This window comes from Vigna angularis, chromosome 11, assembly GCF_016808095.1.
Source record: "Vigna angularis cultivar LongXiaoDou No.4 chromosome 11, ASM1680809v1, whole genome shotgun sequence".
Lineage (NCBI taxonomy): Eukaryota > Viridiplantae > Streptophyta > Magnoliopsida > Fabales > Fabaceae > Vigna > Vigna angularis.
In genome coordinates this window covers 2,997,007-3,016,131 of record NC_068980.1, presented here as the reverse complement: position 1 = coordinate 3,016,131, position 19,125 = coordinate 2,997,007, and the positions used below count along the sequence as shown (strand labels likewise).

At 29.9% G+C, this 19,125-nt stretch overlaps 2 protein-coding genes across 3 annotated transcripts; both read right to left on the bottom strand.

Moving 5' to 3' along the window:
• Positions 1-2,149: 2,149 nt before the first annotated feature.
• Positions 2,150-6,805, bottom strand: LOC108323729 (cyanogenic beta-glucosidase-like). Of its 2 annotated transcripts, none has more exons than XM_052870670.1 (14): positions 6,520-6,805; positions 6,292-6,392; positions 6,120-6,189; positions 5,942-6,000; positions 5,750-5,825; positions 5,558-5,644; positions 5,360-5,447; positions 3,633-3,888; positions 3,382-3,497; positions 3,076-3,290; positions 2,954-2,985; positions 2,749-2,851; positions 2,553-2,664; positions 2,150-2,482 (listed from the first exon to the last, which is right to left on the bottom strand). In XM_052870670.1, exons 1-14 carry the CDS (start codon positions 6,788-6,790, stop codon positions 2,287-2,289), a joined length of 1,782 nt encoding a protein of 593 aa, XP_052726630.1. In that variant the 5' UTR covers positions 6,791-6,805; the 3' UTR covers positions 2,150-2,286. The 2 variants fall into 2 exon arrangements, with proteins under 2 accessions (XP_052726630.1, XP_052726631.1); XM_052870671.1 differs by having other exon boundaries at positions 6,292-6,389.
• Positions 6,806-13,438: 6,633 nt separating this feature from the next.
• On the bottom strand, positions 13,439-17,693 carry LOC108333010 (cyanogenic beta-glucosidase). The gene is made up of 15 exons (XM_017568321.2): positions 17,518-17,693; positions 16,950-17,257; positions 16,662-16,786; positions 16,499-16,568; positions 16,271-16,329; positions 16,095-16,170; positions 15,916-15,993; positions 15,722-15,809; positions 14,928-15,183; positions 14,716-14,831; positions 14,415-14,644; positions 14,296-14,327; positions 14,097-14,199; positions 13,856-13,967; positions 13,439-13,778 (listed from the first exon to the last, which is right to left on the bottom strand). Exons 2-15 carry the CDS (start codon positions 17,218-17,220, stop codon positions 13,592-13,594), a joined length of 1,803 nt encoding a protein of 600 aa, XP_017423810.1. The 5' UTR covers positions 17,221-17,257; positions 17,518-17,693; the 3' UTR covers positions 13,439-13,591.
• Positions 17,694-19,125: the final 1,432 nt, after the last annotated feature.

Here is a 19,125-nt window from a genome sequence, read left to right as displayed (position 1 = left end):
CATTTTATTGAGATGAATACATTCATGCATTGAAATTGTTTATTTAATCATTTAATGGTGGGATTAGAGTTTCCATATAGGAGTTATGAGCTATATATATATATATATATATATATATATATATAAGTCATCTTGGTATGGGGCTTTCTGTTTTCTTATTTACGAGATAGGGGTACATGTTTTCCCCTCCAAAACTAGACTGGTATGTTGTTGTTCACGATTCCAGGAACATGTCATGCTGGTTCCACGTGGTTTATGTTAATATGGCCATGCACCGAGTGATTGACGTCATGATTCCAATGTGCCAGGTTGTTCGCGGGTTACAAACAATTGATACGAGGTGATCATGTTGATGTACCATGTATTTAATACAAGTCGTGCTGCTCCATGCGTATAACTTTGATTCTGAGTGATTTGTACCGAATACCATGTTTGTATCCGTGAGTTATATGTCAAGGACGGGTTGTTAATGGGCTGGTATATCCTGCTCTTTGGGGTTAAACTTTTGGGTACGTGCTAGGTGGTTTCCATGGAAACAAGTTACATGTTTTAGTTATACATCTTGCATGGTGCATTCAATGGTGTTATTTTCTTCTCGTAGTGTTTAGATTCATGAGTACCGTGATGTATGTGAAGTAGCATTGGGTGGGCCATGATGGTGGTGCAATTGGCAATATGTTGTACGGCATAGAATGGGGAGGTGCAAGGGTTTTATTTTCTTCTTATTGTATGGGTTTCAAGTGGTGGTGTTTTATCTTGTTTCTATGCTTTTATGAGGGGTGTGCTTTCTTTAAAACATGTGTTTTGATGGTTTAAAATGGTTATTAATATTGATGTTGTGCAGTGTGTCTATATTGGTTTATAATGAATTTGGATGCATGAATTGAATTATTGTATGGGACCCGTGTGTATTGAGAAGTGAAACCCATGTAATGAATGGAAGAGAGAGAGAGAGTACGTGAGAGTGAAAAGGTAAATGTGGGAAGGGTTATAACCGTGTGAAATTAGTTTATTGAATGTTGATGCATGGGTGATTGTAGGTGAGTTTAGAAAAGAAAAAAGTGAGAGTAGAATTTAATGCTTAAAGTGTGTATGAATGAAATGAGATGAATGGAATTATCAATTACGAGAAACATATAGGAAGGTGTGGGGTCCACTTTGGAAAGGTAGGTAGGGTTTCAACATTTGGTAGGAGTGTGTTGGAAAAAAAAGGGTGTGGTTAGAAATTTGTTGTATGTGTATGGTTGACCTTGTTTACTTGTGGTTGTATTTATTATCTTGAGATGTGGTAATGGTTTTTTGTGATCATGATTTAGCTTAACAAGAATATTATGATATTGAATCTAACATGAGGTAGGCAGGCTTTTATGTCGTTAAATATGTTTTTTGTTTATATTTTTTTAATTTGAGTTTGTATCTTTTCTCTTATGAAATATTAAAAAGGTGAATCTCTTTGTCTTTAAAAGACAATAGAAGAGACGAGTTTCTTCGTCCATGATGAGCGGTAGAAGAGACTAAGATTCAAGTGCTCTCTTTCGAGAGGATCGAAAGCGATGAATGTCATGCCCATAGGACTCTAAATTAGGTCATGTATAGTGTCGATGGAAGAAGCATCAAAGTTTTCACTCATAAATCCTTGAGGAGCAAGGAAGATAAGTTCGAAGCTGCGATTGATGACTCCAATCATCCTATTTTGATAAACATGAATGGTACGATGAAGTATATGAAATATGACATATGTTTATAAAAATGGTTGGTACTAACACTAGTTGCCTTTGATTGATAAGTTTTGTAGAGTTAATGTGTTACCATGACTCTGTTTTAAGGGAAAGTATGGTTTGTTATGTTTCTCGTTATAGACTTATTAAGTAGTGATGTTGATGATATGATAGGATTGTAGTATAACAATTGAGATAATAAAGAACTTAATGATGATTATAATTTAACAATTTGATAAGATGTTAGTAACATCTTTGAGATGGTAAAGAAGGAGTTTTGGCGGTCATTAAATTGCGAATAATTCTTATTTAAAAGTTATATTTGATGATTACAAAAAAATTATTAATTTTTCTTGTAATGAAATATGATAGATAATAATAATAATTAAATCAATAAGTTTTCTTCTTTGATTAAAAAACAAGCAGGCAGGAATTTATTACTAAAATTATTGAAAGGTACATTTCATTATAAAAAGTTTAACGGCACACCCATTTATTGAAATTTATTAAATAAGCAACATGACATAAGAGAGTTTCAGACTGTAACATATGTCTGCTACAGATGCTATTATCCTTCATAATTTGGATTTGGATCTGGCCTTTGAAGAAAACTCTTAAACCATCGTGCTGAGAGTTTGGCATATCGCTTCAAGTCATCGTTTCTGTCAACATAGTTTAGTCCGAATCCAACTAAATAACCATTCTTCCATTCAAAATTGTCCAATAGTGACCACGCAAAATATCCTTTTACGTTTACTTCCTCACTGCTCAATCAAACAAATTTAAATTACACTCCAAATTATTTTTTAAAATATGTGAAAAATAAATTATTACCTCATTGCTGAACGTAGATAATACAAATGACGATAATAGTAATCGATTCTATAAATATCTAGTAGAGCTTCTTCGCGTGTTTGTCCTTCATCATTCACATCATTTCCCCTACCTATCAATTCAAAACAATATATATCAATGTGTTATAAAAGAAATATTTTATCAGACAATATTTCAAAGATGATAAAAATTATACCATTTTCAGTAATGTAAATTAAGGGATTGTTGTACTTTTCTTTAACATAAAGCAACAAGTCTTTAAATCCTTTGGGGCATACAAATAACCAATTAGAAGCCGTCTGCAAGTAGAAAAATATGAATATCAAGTTATATAAAACCGAATAAAATAATAATAATAATAATAATATGAATTTAAAATTTGACAATGATTTTATACACACCGGTGTACCAACTGGAATACCATTGCGTTCAGCTGGCCAATGAAAACAAAAAGAAAATGTTATATTAATTACGAGATTTAACATATATAATATAAATAATTGATAGTTAGATGTTTCCTCACTTAAATAATTGACATTGGCATCTGTCTCATAACTAGGGTTGAGATTCGATGAAGGTTGATCAGCAGCATAATTAGTGGTGTAATAGTTTAACCCTAGAAAATCAAATGAACCAGCCAGAAGTCTTGATTCTTCTGCTGTGAATTCTGGCAATCTTCTTCCAACTAAAGAACGCATGCTCTCTGGGTATTTTCCTGATGTCAATGGCTGCATGTACCTATAATCAAATTCCAAACACGTTTTAAAAGCATAGTAGATGAATAAGACAGAAAAATCCAGAAGAGAATAGAAATTCATTGAACACTTACCATCCAAACAAGAAATCAAGTGCTCGTTCAGCAGCTTTTTTATCTGCTTCGGTATTTGAATATGGCTCAAACCAACGAGAAATAAGTGTTATGCCTATCTCTCCCTTTTGATCATCCTGGATAAAGTGTTTCGAACATTATCTTAGAAAAAGATAGTACCAAATGTATGAATCCTCGTACCAATTAATGTCGAAATATTTAATGAAATATATTAAGATTTAAAAGTTCTGATAAAGACTAATTAAAAGAACCTTGTACTGTTTCTTGTACAGATCTACAGCAGCTGCATGAGCAAGCAGTAGATGATGTGTAACAATATAAGGTTCTGTTCCTGAATCACCTCCGAGACAAGTTGAATCTACCGTTTCAGAGCATCGACCTGGTGCAAACATCCCAACTGAATAACCTTCCCTACTGTAAGCCCATGGCTCATTTAGAGTGATCCAATGTTTCACTCTGTTTCCAAAGTATTTGAAACAAATGTTTGCGTAGTTTCGAAAATCATCTCTGAAAATAAAAAATAGAATAAAGTCATTTTTTAAATCAACAATAAGAGTTAAATTTACGAGATTGAAAAATATAAACACCTCTCGTTTTTTTTTTTCTTAGCAAAGAAAAATATAAAGTAAAGGTCTCTCGTAAAAACTCTACTAAAGTATATTATCTTATGTATCATTCAATAAAATAAAGTTTGTAGATAGGATTATTATTCTTTCTATAAAGGTGTAAATGATCCAAATTATCAACTTAAACTTTTGTTGACATTAATCAATATATTTTATTATTAACTATACTTTTTAGGAGACCAATATGCTGAGAATTTGTCTGTGCTGATTTAAAAATCTGTTAGAAGTTTATTACGAGTAAATATCCTCGGCATCTCTTATATATAAGTTAAGAGAGTTAATTAATAAAACACATAACTCATCGTCGTCATATTTTTTATCAACAGATAAATTGTTATACTATCGATAAATATTTGTTGTGTTGGTGGATATATGATTATACTTTGACATTGTGAAATAAAGTAATGATATATTAATATAAATTTTTTGACAACATTTTGATATAACATATATGTCATTTTTTATTGAATTTAAAATATGTTAATACAATAATAAATAAATAATGAATCATTAAAAGTATTATACATATATACGGTCAAAATATTGTAAAAAAAAGTGTGTTAAAATATTTTTTTTCTTTATCAAATATCTTCCTTATAGACAATTCATGAATAAATTTATCAACAATTTTTTATTGAAGAATTTTGGTCCGCCGATATTTTTTCAAAGAAAAATAATAATTACTAACATAAGTTTACGATTATTGATGAACTTTCAAAACTATAATATCACTTTTTTTTTTTTCTTTTAGTGATAAAAACCTTTGGTGACCATATTTTAAAGTTTTACACTAGTATTATAAATTGAAACGTTGAGCATTATTCAAACTCAACATGGTTTAACTTTATTTTGGTTTATTGTCATAATATTGAATTAACTAAAAATCTTTTTTACATTTACAGAACAATATTTGTAAAATGTTTCTAAATAATATTGAATTTATGATAATACAACGTTTAATATTTTTCTTTTATGAACTTTGATGTGCGATATAAGAAATGATATAAAAAAGTTAACAAAGAGATAATAATCATATATTTCAATTTGTGTCATTATAAAAAAAAAAGAATAGTATACTTTATAATGATGTATTTGAAAAGAGGTTAACCAACTAACTGAGCTGATTGAGTTTACAAAAGTGAGTTTAAAAAAGCGTCATCTAAATTTATGTATTTTCTTAAAAGATGACATTAATACAGATCAAAATATATATTATTCTACTTAAAATATATTTATCTCATATATATATATATATATATATATATATATATATATATATATATATATATATATATATATTTGTAATTATGATAATACGAAGTTGAATAGAAAATAAATTTTGTATAACTTACACAACGCGAGGATTTAAGAAACCTCCATATTCTTCTTCTAAAGCTTGGGGAAAATCCCAGTGAAAAAGTGTCACATATGGTTCTATATCTGCAACATTAATATTTCAAATATAACTATTGTCACTTACTTAAAAATCTATTACAAAATGTAAACTTTTCAATTGAGAAAAACAAAGAGAGGAAAACATGGACATTCACCGTTGTCTTTCAGATGATCTATGAGGCGATTGTAATAAGCGATTCCTTCTTGGTTTACACCCTCCTCGTTTTCACCGACCTTTCCATCTATATATCCATGATTTTAAATGAACATCGAAATCATTAACAATGAAAGATCCAACAACAATAGTAACAAGCAGAGTAATAATAGTTCATCAACTTTTATCTCACTTGGTAGGATTCTAGACCAAGAAATGGAGAATCTGTATGCATCCAGATTCATATCCTTCATTATCTGAATATCTTCCTGTTATATAAACATAAAACAATAACATAAATAATTTAATATAATAATTTTGAAGGAGAAAGATAATTTTCTTCTTCATTGATGATTTGTATGATCATTAAGAATTTGGACTTTACCTTATAACGATGATATTCGTCAACTGCTACATCTCCATTGCTTCTATCGTTTATCTTCTCTGCAAGTTATCACACATTTACAGTCCTAGATATTCACAACTAATAATCAAAGTAGAAATAAAATAAAATCAAGTATTTTCTAAGATATAGTGTTGATAGAAAGAGAGAGAAAAAAAACCTGGATATTTATGGGTGAAGTTATCCCATACACTAGGTTTTCTTCCATAATCAAATGCCGCTCCTTCGTACTGTTGGTACATATTAAGAACATAACAAACATTTACTTTGTGTGATAAATAGAATAAACTGTAGTAAGAAAAGCATTTGTATGATTTATTGAGTGCATATACCTGGTAAGCTGCGGATGCTGTCCCGAAAACGAAGCCCTCGGGGAAACTGGTTCGATTGAGAGGAAGAACTTCCACAATCGATGCAGGTAATGTGGTAGCTGCTACAGTAGCCAAGAGAATAAACTCGTTACAAGCCATGTCGGAGAATGTGATTTTAAAACTGATACGTGAAAAGAAACATGCACATAATGGATTTCTTAAAGAAGTGATGAAGGGTAAAATAAATACGAGGCTCCTGGAGAGAGAGTGTTGCATCAACAGCTCGAGCAGGTGAGGCCTTAGTGCCAGCAGCAGCAGCACCACCGATGAGGGCAGTGCCGAGGGCCAATCTGCGAGAGACAAGGCTAACGTTGGTGGCATCACTGTCTTCGACATCCTCTTTCACTGCCTTGCAAACAATGTGGTTTCGTTTGTTGGTCCCCATCACTTCCCATTTTGTCGGAACCCTAAGGGGAGTGGTTAGGGCACGGAACTGCAAGAAACTTTGTGTGTAAGCCATTTTCCTCAAAATGCAAATTCTTCACACTCTTTGCCCTCTGAATGAGCCACTATATATAGAGTCTGTCACATGCAGAAGAATTCTCTACAGCTATTAAAAACTTGTCTTCCCGTGGAGACGGACCCTGCTATGTTCAGTCTACAGATTCTGAAAATTTATGAGAGGAAAATATTTAAATACATTAATAAAAAAACAGAAATTAACATGAGTCCAAAAGTAATCATTTTAATAATATATAAGGCTTAATCAAGTTAATCATTTGCAAAACTAAATTTGAATTGAAAAGAAAATAAAAAAGCTAAATGTGAATTAAAAAATATAGAGTAATTCGAATTCTTACTTACTAAGTAAATTTTGACATTCTCTAACATTAAATATTGAAGTTACTTTAATAATTTTTTTTTTAAATTTGTTATTCAAATACCATATTTTACCATAAAGTATTTAAAACTCTCTAAAATAATAAATTACTCTATTAAAATTGTCTATGCAAACACAGTAATAGGTGTTTCTAAAAAATATTACCTAAATTAATGGATATATAAGTCTTTTAGGTGCACGATTTCATTAAGAATTTGTATATAAGTATTTGTTTCCGTTTGGTCTTGTTGGGGAAAATAGTCAGGAGATGTGTATCTTTGTTTTTTCTTTTTCTTTTCTTTTGATTTTCTATAAGGAATGGAGTAATCCTATTGTTTCAATTTACTTGTTATTGTTAATATTTTTTTTCTTTTTTAATTTTAGAGTGGACTCCGCTCTGTATGTTGAAGTTTACGCAGATCTCAATGTTCAGGGTTTTTGTATGGTTCATGTGAGTATTTTTCTAAATTATTTATCATATGGATTTAATTATGGACCATTTTGACATGTTTTTAATTTTTTACTAAGAAGTGGTAAGATCATGATAGAATATAAATCGTTTTCTTTAAGACAGATCGATTATTTAAAAAAAAAATTGAAGTCTTCTTAGATGACAACTTTAATTTAAGTGAAGTGTGCATGTGACTTGTTTCTTTTTTCTTTTTTGTTTAATGGGAGTCTCATGTCATTTTTTTTTTCTATATAATTACTAATTTTTGTTTGTTATTTAAATTAAAGAATTCAAATTTACAATTATCAGGTTTTTTTATGTTTAAAAAAACAATATTTAGTTGTTTATGATGATAAATTTGAAATAATTATTTTAAGCTTAAGCCCAATTGAGTTTTATATGAAATAAAGTTTGAAATTAATTATGTTAAATATTTAAATTGAAGTGAACAATTTATCAGAAATAAAATAAAATTTTAAATTAAATGATATACTATTTTCTTTATAAAAATTTATCCTACAAATTAACTTTTTTTACAATAAAAATAAATATATCGAATAAGGATATTTAAATTGTTCTAAGTCGTGTACAAAATAAAATTTACATAGAAAAGTTAAAATGAAAGCCTCCCAAATTATCACTTCCTGTACATAAGTCCAAACTAAATTATAATATTTACCAGCTCAAGACATAAACCACCAATTAGAACATTGCTTAAAGCAATATCTATACCAATTTTAAAATCAGCATACTTATTTATACCTTAAACATTTTAAACCTTTTAAGCGAAATTCCTTATTTGTTTTCACATGTTTTTCTTGAGATTCTTCCTTATACATTTTTAATTTATCTTATGGAGTACATTTAATATATAGTATATACAATTTAGTTAGATGTAGTTATTATAACTATTTTAAAATTATATGAAAGTTTAATATATTATTATTAATTTATTAAATTTTTAATGAATGTAATATTTGGAGATCTTTAGCATAATTTGATGTAAAAGTTTTCATTTTGTTTGTGATCAATGACACTTTTTTATACTGCAATGTCATGTGAGGGTAGGCACAATATTCACCTTCTTCTAAACTCCAATATGTATACAGCAAAATTAGATCTTTAGCATAATTTGATGTAAACGTTTACATTTTCTGTCATCAATGACACTGTTGTATACAGTAATGTGTCATGTGAGTGTAGGCATAATATTCACCTTCTAATAAATTTTTACACAGATTTTATATTTATTATTTTATTTTTTAATCTTTCTCCTTTTTATAAATATAAAAGTTAACCTTTTTAAATGGTCAAAATACTTTTAAAACAAATGAGTTGTCTTTACGTGCTATAGAGACATTTAAGGAAAATTTTCCACTTCATTACTTCTATTTTTAATAATATAATAATTAATATTTATACTTTAAATTAAAATATTAATATTTTAGATTTATGATAAATGTATTTTATTTTATTGGTTTCAAAGTATGACCTTTTCTAGTTTTAATTGAATAATATTTGTATTAGTTAAAGTCGTAACATTAGTGCATTTCAGAGAAACGACAACGGTTATTTTTATCCATAGACAACGATTCTGGAACCGAGGCATATACAGGCGAGACAAAAAGTCTATCCCTTTTTACTTCGGTTGTGGACCGAGACAAAAAGAATATAATTTTGCCTCGGTTCAAAAGTAACCAAGAGAAAAGGGGTACGATTTTGTCTCGGTTCAAAAGTAATCGAGACAGCAGGATTTTGCTCCCTTTTTTATTTATACTTTTTGCCTCGGTTATCTTTTGTTGAAAATTTCAATAAAAAAAAATTAGCCAATAAAATAAATTTAATACTCAAACAGAAAATGAAACTATTTATTAAGCATTGAGCATATGCTAAATAAAATAAAAAATCACATGCCAGTACTTGTACATACTGCCGCTAAATTATCAGAGAAATAATATACAAAATAAATAAAGATAATAAACAATTTTTATATAGAATTCTTATAAGTAATAGAATTCTTATAAGTAATAGAATTAACACTGTAGGGTTATATGATATGTAGGATAGAAAATTAATAAAATTTATTATATTGAAACTAATATCAATTTAATAATATTTATCTTTTCTTATCAATTATTTTATACAAAATCCTTTCCCATAAAAAAGAAGTCTCTCTCTAAGAAAAACGATTCCTCCAGCAAAGTTATTTTTAATTTCCAGTCGAACTTTATTTTTGAACAAAAAAAGTAGCACAATTTATATAGTAATAAATTATGATTAATTTATTTTTTTAAATCATAATTAATTTAGTTGATGTTTACTTGAGTTAATTTTAAATATTGACGATAAATTAGTATTTTTATTATTTTAAAATTTATTAATAGGTAAATTCAATATTATTAGCTAATTAGCATTAATTTTAATTTATTATTAATTGATTTTTTACATAGTTATAGACTTTAGGGTAAAAGTTTGTATAAGGTGGCACAAATAATTTTGGCAAGGTCGCGACATCAATACTCCTACATTATAGTGGGGACTTTCTCATTAATAAGGCAATTAATACCTATCTATCCAATTTCATATTTAATCTCGTCTTTGAATATAACCCACTTTACAATAATTTGTGAAAAATATTTTTTTCTCTCAAAGTAATTTGCATTGCATGCAATATTTAAGATGAGAAGCTCCAAAACTCTAAATAGTCTAGAATAACATTATAAATAAAACCTAATTATACAGTAAGAAAATTAATTGAGAGAACTATTTCTTTTAACTTAACTGATTTTGATCTCAAATATTAATATTAAAGAAATTGAAAAATTTTCAAAAACAAAAAGGAATTGAAATATATTAAGATAAACTAAATAACATGAATAGGCATGATCTCATGAGAAACTTATAAAGACAAGATATTATAAAGATTTGGAAGAAACTTATTAAAAACATTGAGGATAAATAAAAAAGAAAAATGGAATAAGAAAGAAATTGGGTTTAGAACACGAGCCTTACACTGAATACTCTAATCAACACATGGCTATAAAAAAATGCAAAATCTGCATGCATATCTATGATTAAGTGGATAAGGTAATGAATTCATAAGAAAAATAATATCTTTTTCTTAACTTTTCCAAACAACGCGCCCATGTGCCATGATATGGCCAATTGTTGCCGTTGAGAAGGTTCCTCCGTCACATACGGCGTCTCAACCGGCGCCTCCGGAGGTACTGCAATATGATATTCAATCTTATATCATAAAGAAGAAGGTTCCACCTTCCCTTTTCAACATGTATAAGGTTATATATATATAAGAAAATTATGTAATAAAAATGTTTTATATAGATATTAAATTATTCATATGTATCATGTAATAGATATTAAATTATCTTCATATAGATTCCGTAATATAAATACACGAGCTGGCTAAAATATAAATAAGTAATTTAATCAGACTCAACCCATACACATCACCAAGAACTGTCTGCTTTGGCAGAGGCAACGTGGTAGAACCAAATCTAGTCAACCCTATTCCTGCTACAATGTCTTCACCTTAATTACAAAATTTTCACTGCATTTTTTTAATGATGATTTGACACTGTCTGTAATTCTTTAATTGAAGAAATGGAAATTGATTTTTGGACTAGTAATTTATTTTCAAAATAATGTTTTTGGTGTTTCCTCACAGAATAACTTTGGAAGGGATCAGCGAGAAATTAACTAGAAATTATTTTGAGCAAATACGTTAATTTTAATCTCACAAACTTTTTGGAATGACATGTCTTATTTTATTATCATTTAAAGGAAAGATCGGTATATGTTGGGGATTATTTTTCCTAAAAAATGTTAATAATAAAATAAAACAATTTTTTATAAGTTAAAAATATTTTATATATAAATAAATTAAAAAATTATAAAATATTTACAAAATCATATTGCAGTTTGAACTAATAGATATATCTATTTAATTTTTTTATCATCCAGAAGTGTATCCAAAGATGTTTGAAATTAAAAAAAAAGATACCAAAACACATTAAAAATACGAGTAAACGCCTTCAAAACTCAATGGTGCACTTAGGATAATGTGTGACAAAGTTAAAATTGATAATTACAGAGATGACGATACTAGCATGTAGCAGAGCTTCAAGCGTTTGTTCATTGAGATATTACCCTTACCTATGAATAAGAAACAATATATATATATATATATATATATATATATATATATATATATATATATATATATATATATATATATATATATATATATATATATATATATATAATATGTTGTAAAAGAAAAATTACATGTAAAATTACAAACTTCGTATTGAAGTTCTATATTTTAAATATTTTTTAGACAGTATTTCAAAGATAATAAAAATGATTTTCTGTATAATTACCCTTTTCAGTTATATAAATTCAGGGATTGTTGTACTCTTTTTTGATATAGAGCAACAACTCTTTAAATCCTTGGGGCATACAAATAACCATTTAGAAGCTGTGTGCAAATATAAATATGAATATAAAGTTACATAAAATAAAATAAAATAATAATAATATGAATTTAAAATTTGGCATAATCGTATGCATACCGGTGTATCTATCGGAATACCATTGCGTTCAGCTTGCCAATGAAAACAAAGAAAACAACAACCTGAATTACCATCACCAAGACAAGTTGGATCTTCCTGTTCAGAACTACGACCTGGTACAAACAACCCAACTGAATAACCTTCTTTACTATAAGACCATGGTTCATTTAGAGTAATCCAATGTTTCACCCTGTCTCCAAACTATTTCCAATGCTAAGGACATATATGAAATGGATGTAATGCCTCATTTCATAACTCTAATATCCAAAAAGGAGAAACCAATAGGTCTTCATGATTTAGGCCTATACGGTGGGGTGTGTATAAAATTATCTCTAAGGTATAGACGAATAGGATGATGAGAATGTTCCCAAAAGTTATGCATAGTTCATAATCAACAAGACCATTGGACGGTAACTAATGAAGTTGTGGAAGAACTGAAAAGAAAAAAAGAAGAAAGGGATAATAATAAAGGTAGATTATGAAAAGGCAAATGACTTGTGTGTAGGAAATTTTGTATTACATGATGGATATATAGACTAGGAGGTAATTAAACGTAGATGCACTTTCTACTCTTCCATATTGGCATGATCACTTAGACCAGTCATTGATTTTCCTTATAGATGCACTTTCTGATACATCCATTGAAAATTGAGGCTCAGAATCTTCTCTGTCTTCTACCGAAGCAGTTCAAAATCTCAGGTATATTTATATATGAAGAATTGATCTTTTTTTCTTTTTGTGTTTATGAATAAAGTACAATATTTGTTGACCAGATTAATGATCGTAGTTATTTGTATATCAGAGTTTTTGCAGCAACATTGAATGTAGGAGGGCAATGCCCCACTGTGAACCTTGATCTGAGTGATTTTCTTCAGGTTCAAAATGAACCAGATATGTATGTTTTAGGGTATGCTCTCTCTCTTTCTCTCTATCTATACGTTACCATGCTTGTTCTCTGGCTGCATGTCTTTTTATCAGACAAGTTTTTGATTTATCTGTAGTAATTTAGCATCTCGAGAGGGTGACGAGCTTCGCAGGAATCTTGATGTCATAGAGATTCTGAAGGTATGTATGTATGTATGTATTGGGGTGGGGTGGTCACTAAGTAGCAGCATGTAAGTGGCTTGTCTAATTTTACAATCAATAATACCGTATTTTCTTGTAATTTATCAATAATAATAAATATATTTAAGGTACAATCAAGATATTCAATCCATATAAAAAAAGTATATGTATTAGAAGAAAAAGAAAGATTTTGCTATCATATTAAATGTATCCCTCTATTAAACAAGTCACATTTCACCAATAAAAAGTTTTACAGCACACACATTGTTGAAATTTATTAATAGCTAACATTACATGAGAGAGACTTATCAAAGTATAGATTTGTGTACAATGCTAATATTCCTTGAGATATGGTGGTCCAAGAAAATTCTTAAACCACTTTGCTGAGAGCTTGGGATATCGCTTCAACCCATTTTTTCTGTCAACAAAGTTTAGTCCAAATCCTACTAAATAGCCATCTCCCCATTCAAAGTCGTCCAAGAATGACCATGCAAAATATCCTTTTACATTTACTCCCTCCCTTGTAAATTCAATAAAAGAAATTTAAATTAGACTTTAAAATATACTTCTTAAAATATGTGAAAAATAAATCATTACCTTATTGCTGAAAGTAGATAATAGAGATGACGATAATAATAATCGATTCTATAAATATCTATAAGAGCTTCCTCAAGTGTCTCTTTTTCATCATAGACGTCATTTCCTCTACCTATAAATTAAAAGGAGTATACATCAACGTGTTAAAAGAAAAACTTATATTGAAGTTTGACATTTTAAATAATTTCGTCAAAATATTTTTTTTAAACTAGATAATAAAAGTTTTTTTTGGTATAATTACCATTTTCAGTTATATAAATCAAAGGATCGTTGTACTTTTCTTTGGTATAGAGCAACAACTCTCTAATTCCTTTGGGGTAAACATATAACCAACCAGAAGCCGTCTGCAAATATACATAAGTTATATAAAACCAAAGAAAATAATACGAATAATAATAATAATAACATGAACTTAAAACTTGACATAATTGTAGACATACTGGTGCACCTATCGGAATACCATTGCGTTCAGCTACAACGAAAACAAAAGCAAAATGTCATAACAAATTCAACATATATATAAATAAGTTAAATAATTGATAGATAGAGGTTTTCTCACTTAAATATGTGACATGGGCATCTGTAATGGAGTTAGGTTCGGATTTGCTTCCAAGTGGTTGGAGTAGGGGTTGATGAGCAACATAGTTAGTGGTGTAATAGTTTATTCCAATAAAATCAAATGAACCAATAAGAAATCTTGCTTCTTGTTTTGAGAATTCTGGTAATCGATTACCAACTAGAGAACGCATGCTCTCTGGATACTTTCCTGATGTCAATGGTTTCATGTACCTATATTCATTGTTACATATCAAAACATCGCATTTGAGAATGCATATTCTTATGCAGAGTTAAGCACTTACCACCCAAACATGAAGTCAAGTGCACGTTCGGCAGCCTCTTTATCAAATTTGTCATCTGAATATGGCTCATACCACTGAGTATTAAGTGTTATGCCTATCATTCCTTTTTGATGTTCCTGTATAAAGTATTTTGAATGTTAATTTAAGTAAAAGAACTATACCAGAATACTTGAAACCTCGTAGCAATTTAAAAGTTCTGATAAAAAAAGAACCTTGAACTGATTCCTGTACACATCCACAGCAGCTGCGTGAGCATGTAGTAGATTATGTGAAACTATATATGGTTCTGTTCCTGAATTACCACCGAGACAAGTTGAATCTACCGTTTCAGAGCATCGACCTGGTGCATTGATCCCAAGAGCATAACCATGAATACTGTAAACATATGGCTCATTTAGAGTAATCCAATGTTTCACCCTGTCTCCAAAATATTGGAAGCAAACTTCTGCATAGTCTCGGAAATCACCTCTGGAAGATCAATAATTCAACAAAAATCAATTTTTAAATTGACAAGTCTATTTTTTCTGTTTATTATAAATTTAAATTAATATTTATCTGTTTTATATTTTGAAAGAATTAGAATAATAATACGATTTTAAATAATATTTCATTTATGACAATACACGTGTTTTTTTTTTGTTTTTCACATTGATGCACATAAAAATTCATATAAAAAAGTATTAATACGAAATCTCTTTGAACAAAAGTTTAACCACAAATGTTAATAACACTTATTTGTAATACTTTACCTAAATGCATTGTAACTCTTTTAATAAGGGTAGTTTTGTTCTAAAAGAATGTGATCATAATTTATGTATTTTCTTAAAAAGATGACATTATCGCAAAGAACAAATTATATAAACACATAATAGATATATATATATATATATATATATATATATATATATATATATATATATATATATATATATATATATATATATATTATTCTACTTAAAGGATTTATCCCATATTCATACGCATACATGAAAGAATTTGTACTTACACAATATGACGAGATAAGAAACCTTTATACTCTTCTTCTAAAGCTTGAGGAAGATCCCAATGAAAAAGTGTGACATATGGTTTTAGACCTGCAACATTAATATTTAAATGATTATGTCATTTACTTAGAAAAGTATATTATAAAATGCAAATTTTAATGAAGAAAAACCAGGAGACGAAAGCATGGATATTGACCATTGGCTATCAGATGATCGATGAGGCTATTGTAATAATCGATTCCTTCTTTGTTTATACCTCCACTCAGCTTTCCCTCTGTATATCAACCATTTTCAAGAAAGATTGAAAACATTAACCCTAAAGATCGAACAACAATAATCACAAAAATAATAATTATTCATCAACTTTGATCTCACTTGGTAGGATTCTAGGCCAAGAGATGGAGAATCTGTATGCATCCATATTCATATCCTTCATTATCTTAATATCTTCCTGTTATATAAACATATACAAAAAAACTTAAATAATAGGAGAAAGATAATTTGCTTCTTCATTCATCATTTGCTGTTATCGTTAAGGATTGAAACTTTACCTTGTAGCGATGATATTGGTCAACGGCTACATCTCCATTACTTTTATCCCTTATCTTCTCTGCAAGTATTACACAACTATAATCAGACATTTACTATTTTATTTAGTTTCAGATATATATAATATATAATATACTTTTTGAAAAACATGGAAACAAATATTTTTTAAATTATCAAAAATAATTTAAAACTGTTTTAATTGGATTTATAAAAAGGTGGATAAAAAGAACCTGGATATCTGTGGGTGAATACATCCCATATACTTGGTTTTCTTCCACCTTCAAACGCCGCTCCTTCGAACTATAGGTATATATCAAGAACATAACAAATCGTATGAAGTTGAAATCTCAAAGTTTTCTCATAAAAGAATAAGAAGAGATATTATGAGGATACCTGGTAGGCCGCGGATGATGTACCGAAAACGAAGTCAGGCGGAAAACTGTTTCGATTGAGAGAAAGAGCTTCGACAACCGATGAAGGATATTCCTTAGAATTAATTGCTGATAATGTGCTAACTGCTGCAGGAGCCAACAGAATAAACTTGTTACATGCCAATGCCATGTTCAGTCATTATCATTCTGATTCTGCTTAATGCAGTAGTGATACAGTAAAATAAATAGGGTTTAAAACTGAGACGTAAACAAACATGCAAATGATGGATTGTGATGGAGGGTATAATACCAGCTTCCTCAAGAGAGAGTTGTGCATCAGCAGCAGAAACAGGTGAAACTTTGGAGCCACCAGCAACAGCGGCGCCGCCGATGAGGGCAGTGCCGAGGGCCAATCGGCGAGAGAGATGGCTAAGGGTGGTGGCTTCACCCTCTTCCACGTCATCCTTCTCTGCCTTGCAAACAATGTGCTTTGGTTTGGTGGTCCCCACTCCCCACTGTGGCCTAACTCTAAGAGGAGTGGTTAGGGCATTGAGATGCAAGAAAGCTTGGGTGCAGGCCATTTTCTTCAAACTACAATTTCTTAACTCTCTTTAGCCCCTGCATCAGACAATATATATATATATATATAGAGAGAGAGAAAGAGAGAGTCTGTCACATGCAACACAATCTTCTACAGTTGTTTACTAAGATGATTTTAATAATATTTTTTAGATAGAAGGTGGCGAATTCAATTTTTAGGTTTCGTCGTGTATACACATGACTTCCTATTTTTTAAGTTAAGTTTCGTTTTGTTTCAGTGAAGATTCGTGTATGTGAAGTTTTTAGCACAACTAGAATTTTAGATTTTGTTAATGTACCATATGAACTCGGACGGCCCAGACAATACCCAGGGGACGACCGGCAGGACTTGAACACCCAGATCGGACTCGAACACCCAGACCGGACGGTCATGACAGACCGGACGGTCATGACAGATAGGTCTGCAGAGGTGATTAAGATAAAGCACTGATTAAAGAGTTGGGCTTTGGATTGGACTGTGATTAAGGCCTTGCTAATCCTAAGTCCATGACCAAAACTATAAATAATGTTCAAATGTAAGAGGTAAGCAGATTCATTAATTAGGGTGTTACTCCCTCCACCACCACCACTTCTCCCTCCACCTCCCCAACCTTCTCTAAAAAAATTTTAATTACAAAAATAACCTTTTTTAATTACAAAAATAACCTTTATTTTATTTTTAATCATATTTATTTACTTTGAATTCAAACCCTATTTTTCTACCCACTCACTTTTCACTCAGCCCCACCACCAACTCTCCTTCTCTTTCTTTTAGATTCACATCCCCTCCCAACTCCACCACATCCGTCTTCTAAAAACTAATACATCAAAACATATAAATTACATTATTAAAATATCTTTAAAATTAATATAAAAAATAAAGTAACAAAAATAATTGGAAAATAAACGTATAATCTTTAAATGGATGTGATCATCCGTCAACGGATGTCAACATCCGTTTAAGGCAAAACGGATATCGACATCCATTTTCCCTTAAACGGATGTTGACATCCGTTGACGGATGGTCACATCCATTTAAAGATTATACGATTACTTTTTAGGGTTTATTACGCACGTCCTTCACGACGAATCTTCCCACACCACTGCACCCTACCACACCGATTTTGCACGTTGATCAATTACTTCCACTACCACTTACAATCTCGCACACTAACTAATGAAAGTCCACTATACTCTCAGACCACAATTAGAATGAGAAGAAGTGTGAAAAAGAAGAAGAACATGAAACAAAAAGAGGAGGAAGAAGAGTTCCCACCGCGTGGAGGATTAGAGTAGGTAGAGGTTAAAAAGGATTAGAGTGGTTAGAGGTTAAAAGATATTAACCCTAAAATTTTATTAAGGGTAAAATAGGAATGGAAAAATAAAGAAAGGGGTAAAACGGGAATGGGGTGGTGGAGGGAGCAAAGTGTAGTGGTGGAGGGAGCAACCCCCATTAATTACACATTTATTGCAGCACCTAAACAACCGATCGGACCTTTACTGACTTAAGCTTCGGAGCACTCCTCCCAGACATACAAGACGGACAGACTTTGATCATCGGGAGATTAAATCGCAGGAAGACCGGACAAAAGCAGCGTAAAGGCACGCGGACTTAAATGACTCAATCTCATACATTAATTTAAATTAAAAGATAGATTTTATAATTATGAAGTTGAATTTTTTAATTTTTATAAACATAAGCTGTATATATTTTTTAAAAAGTACGTTTTTTTATGATAAAATTTTAACTTAGTCTGAATTGAGTTTTTGTAAGATAACATAAAAATAAAAATAAATTACAACCATCATAAATATTTAAATTGAAGTAGAAATTTTTATTCGGTTCAAATAAATTAAGATTTTAAATGAAATAATACAATAAAATTATATACAAAAGTTTATCCCGC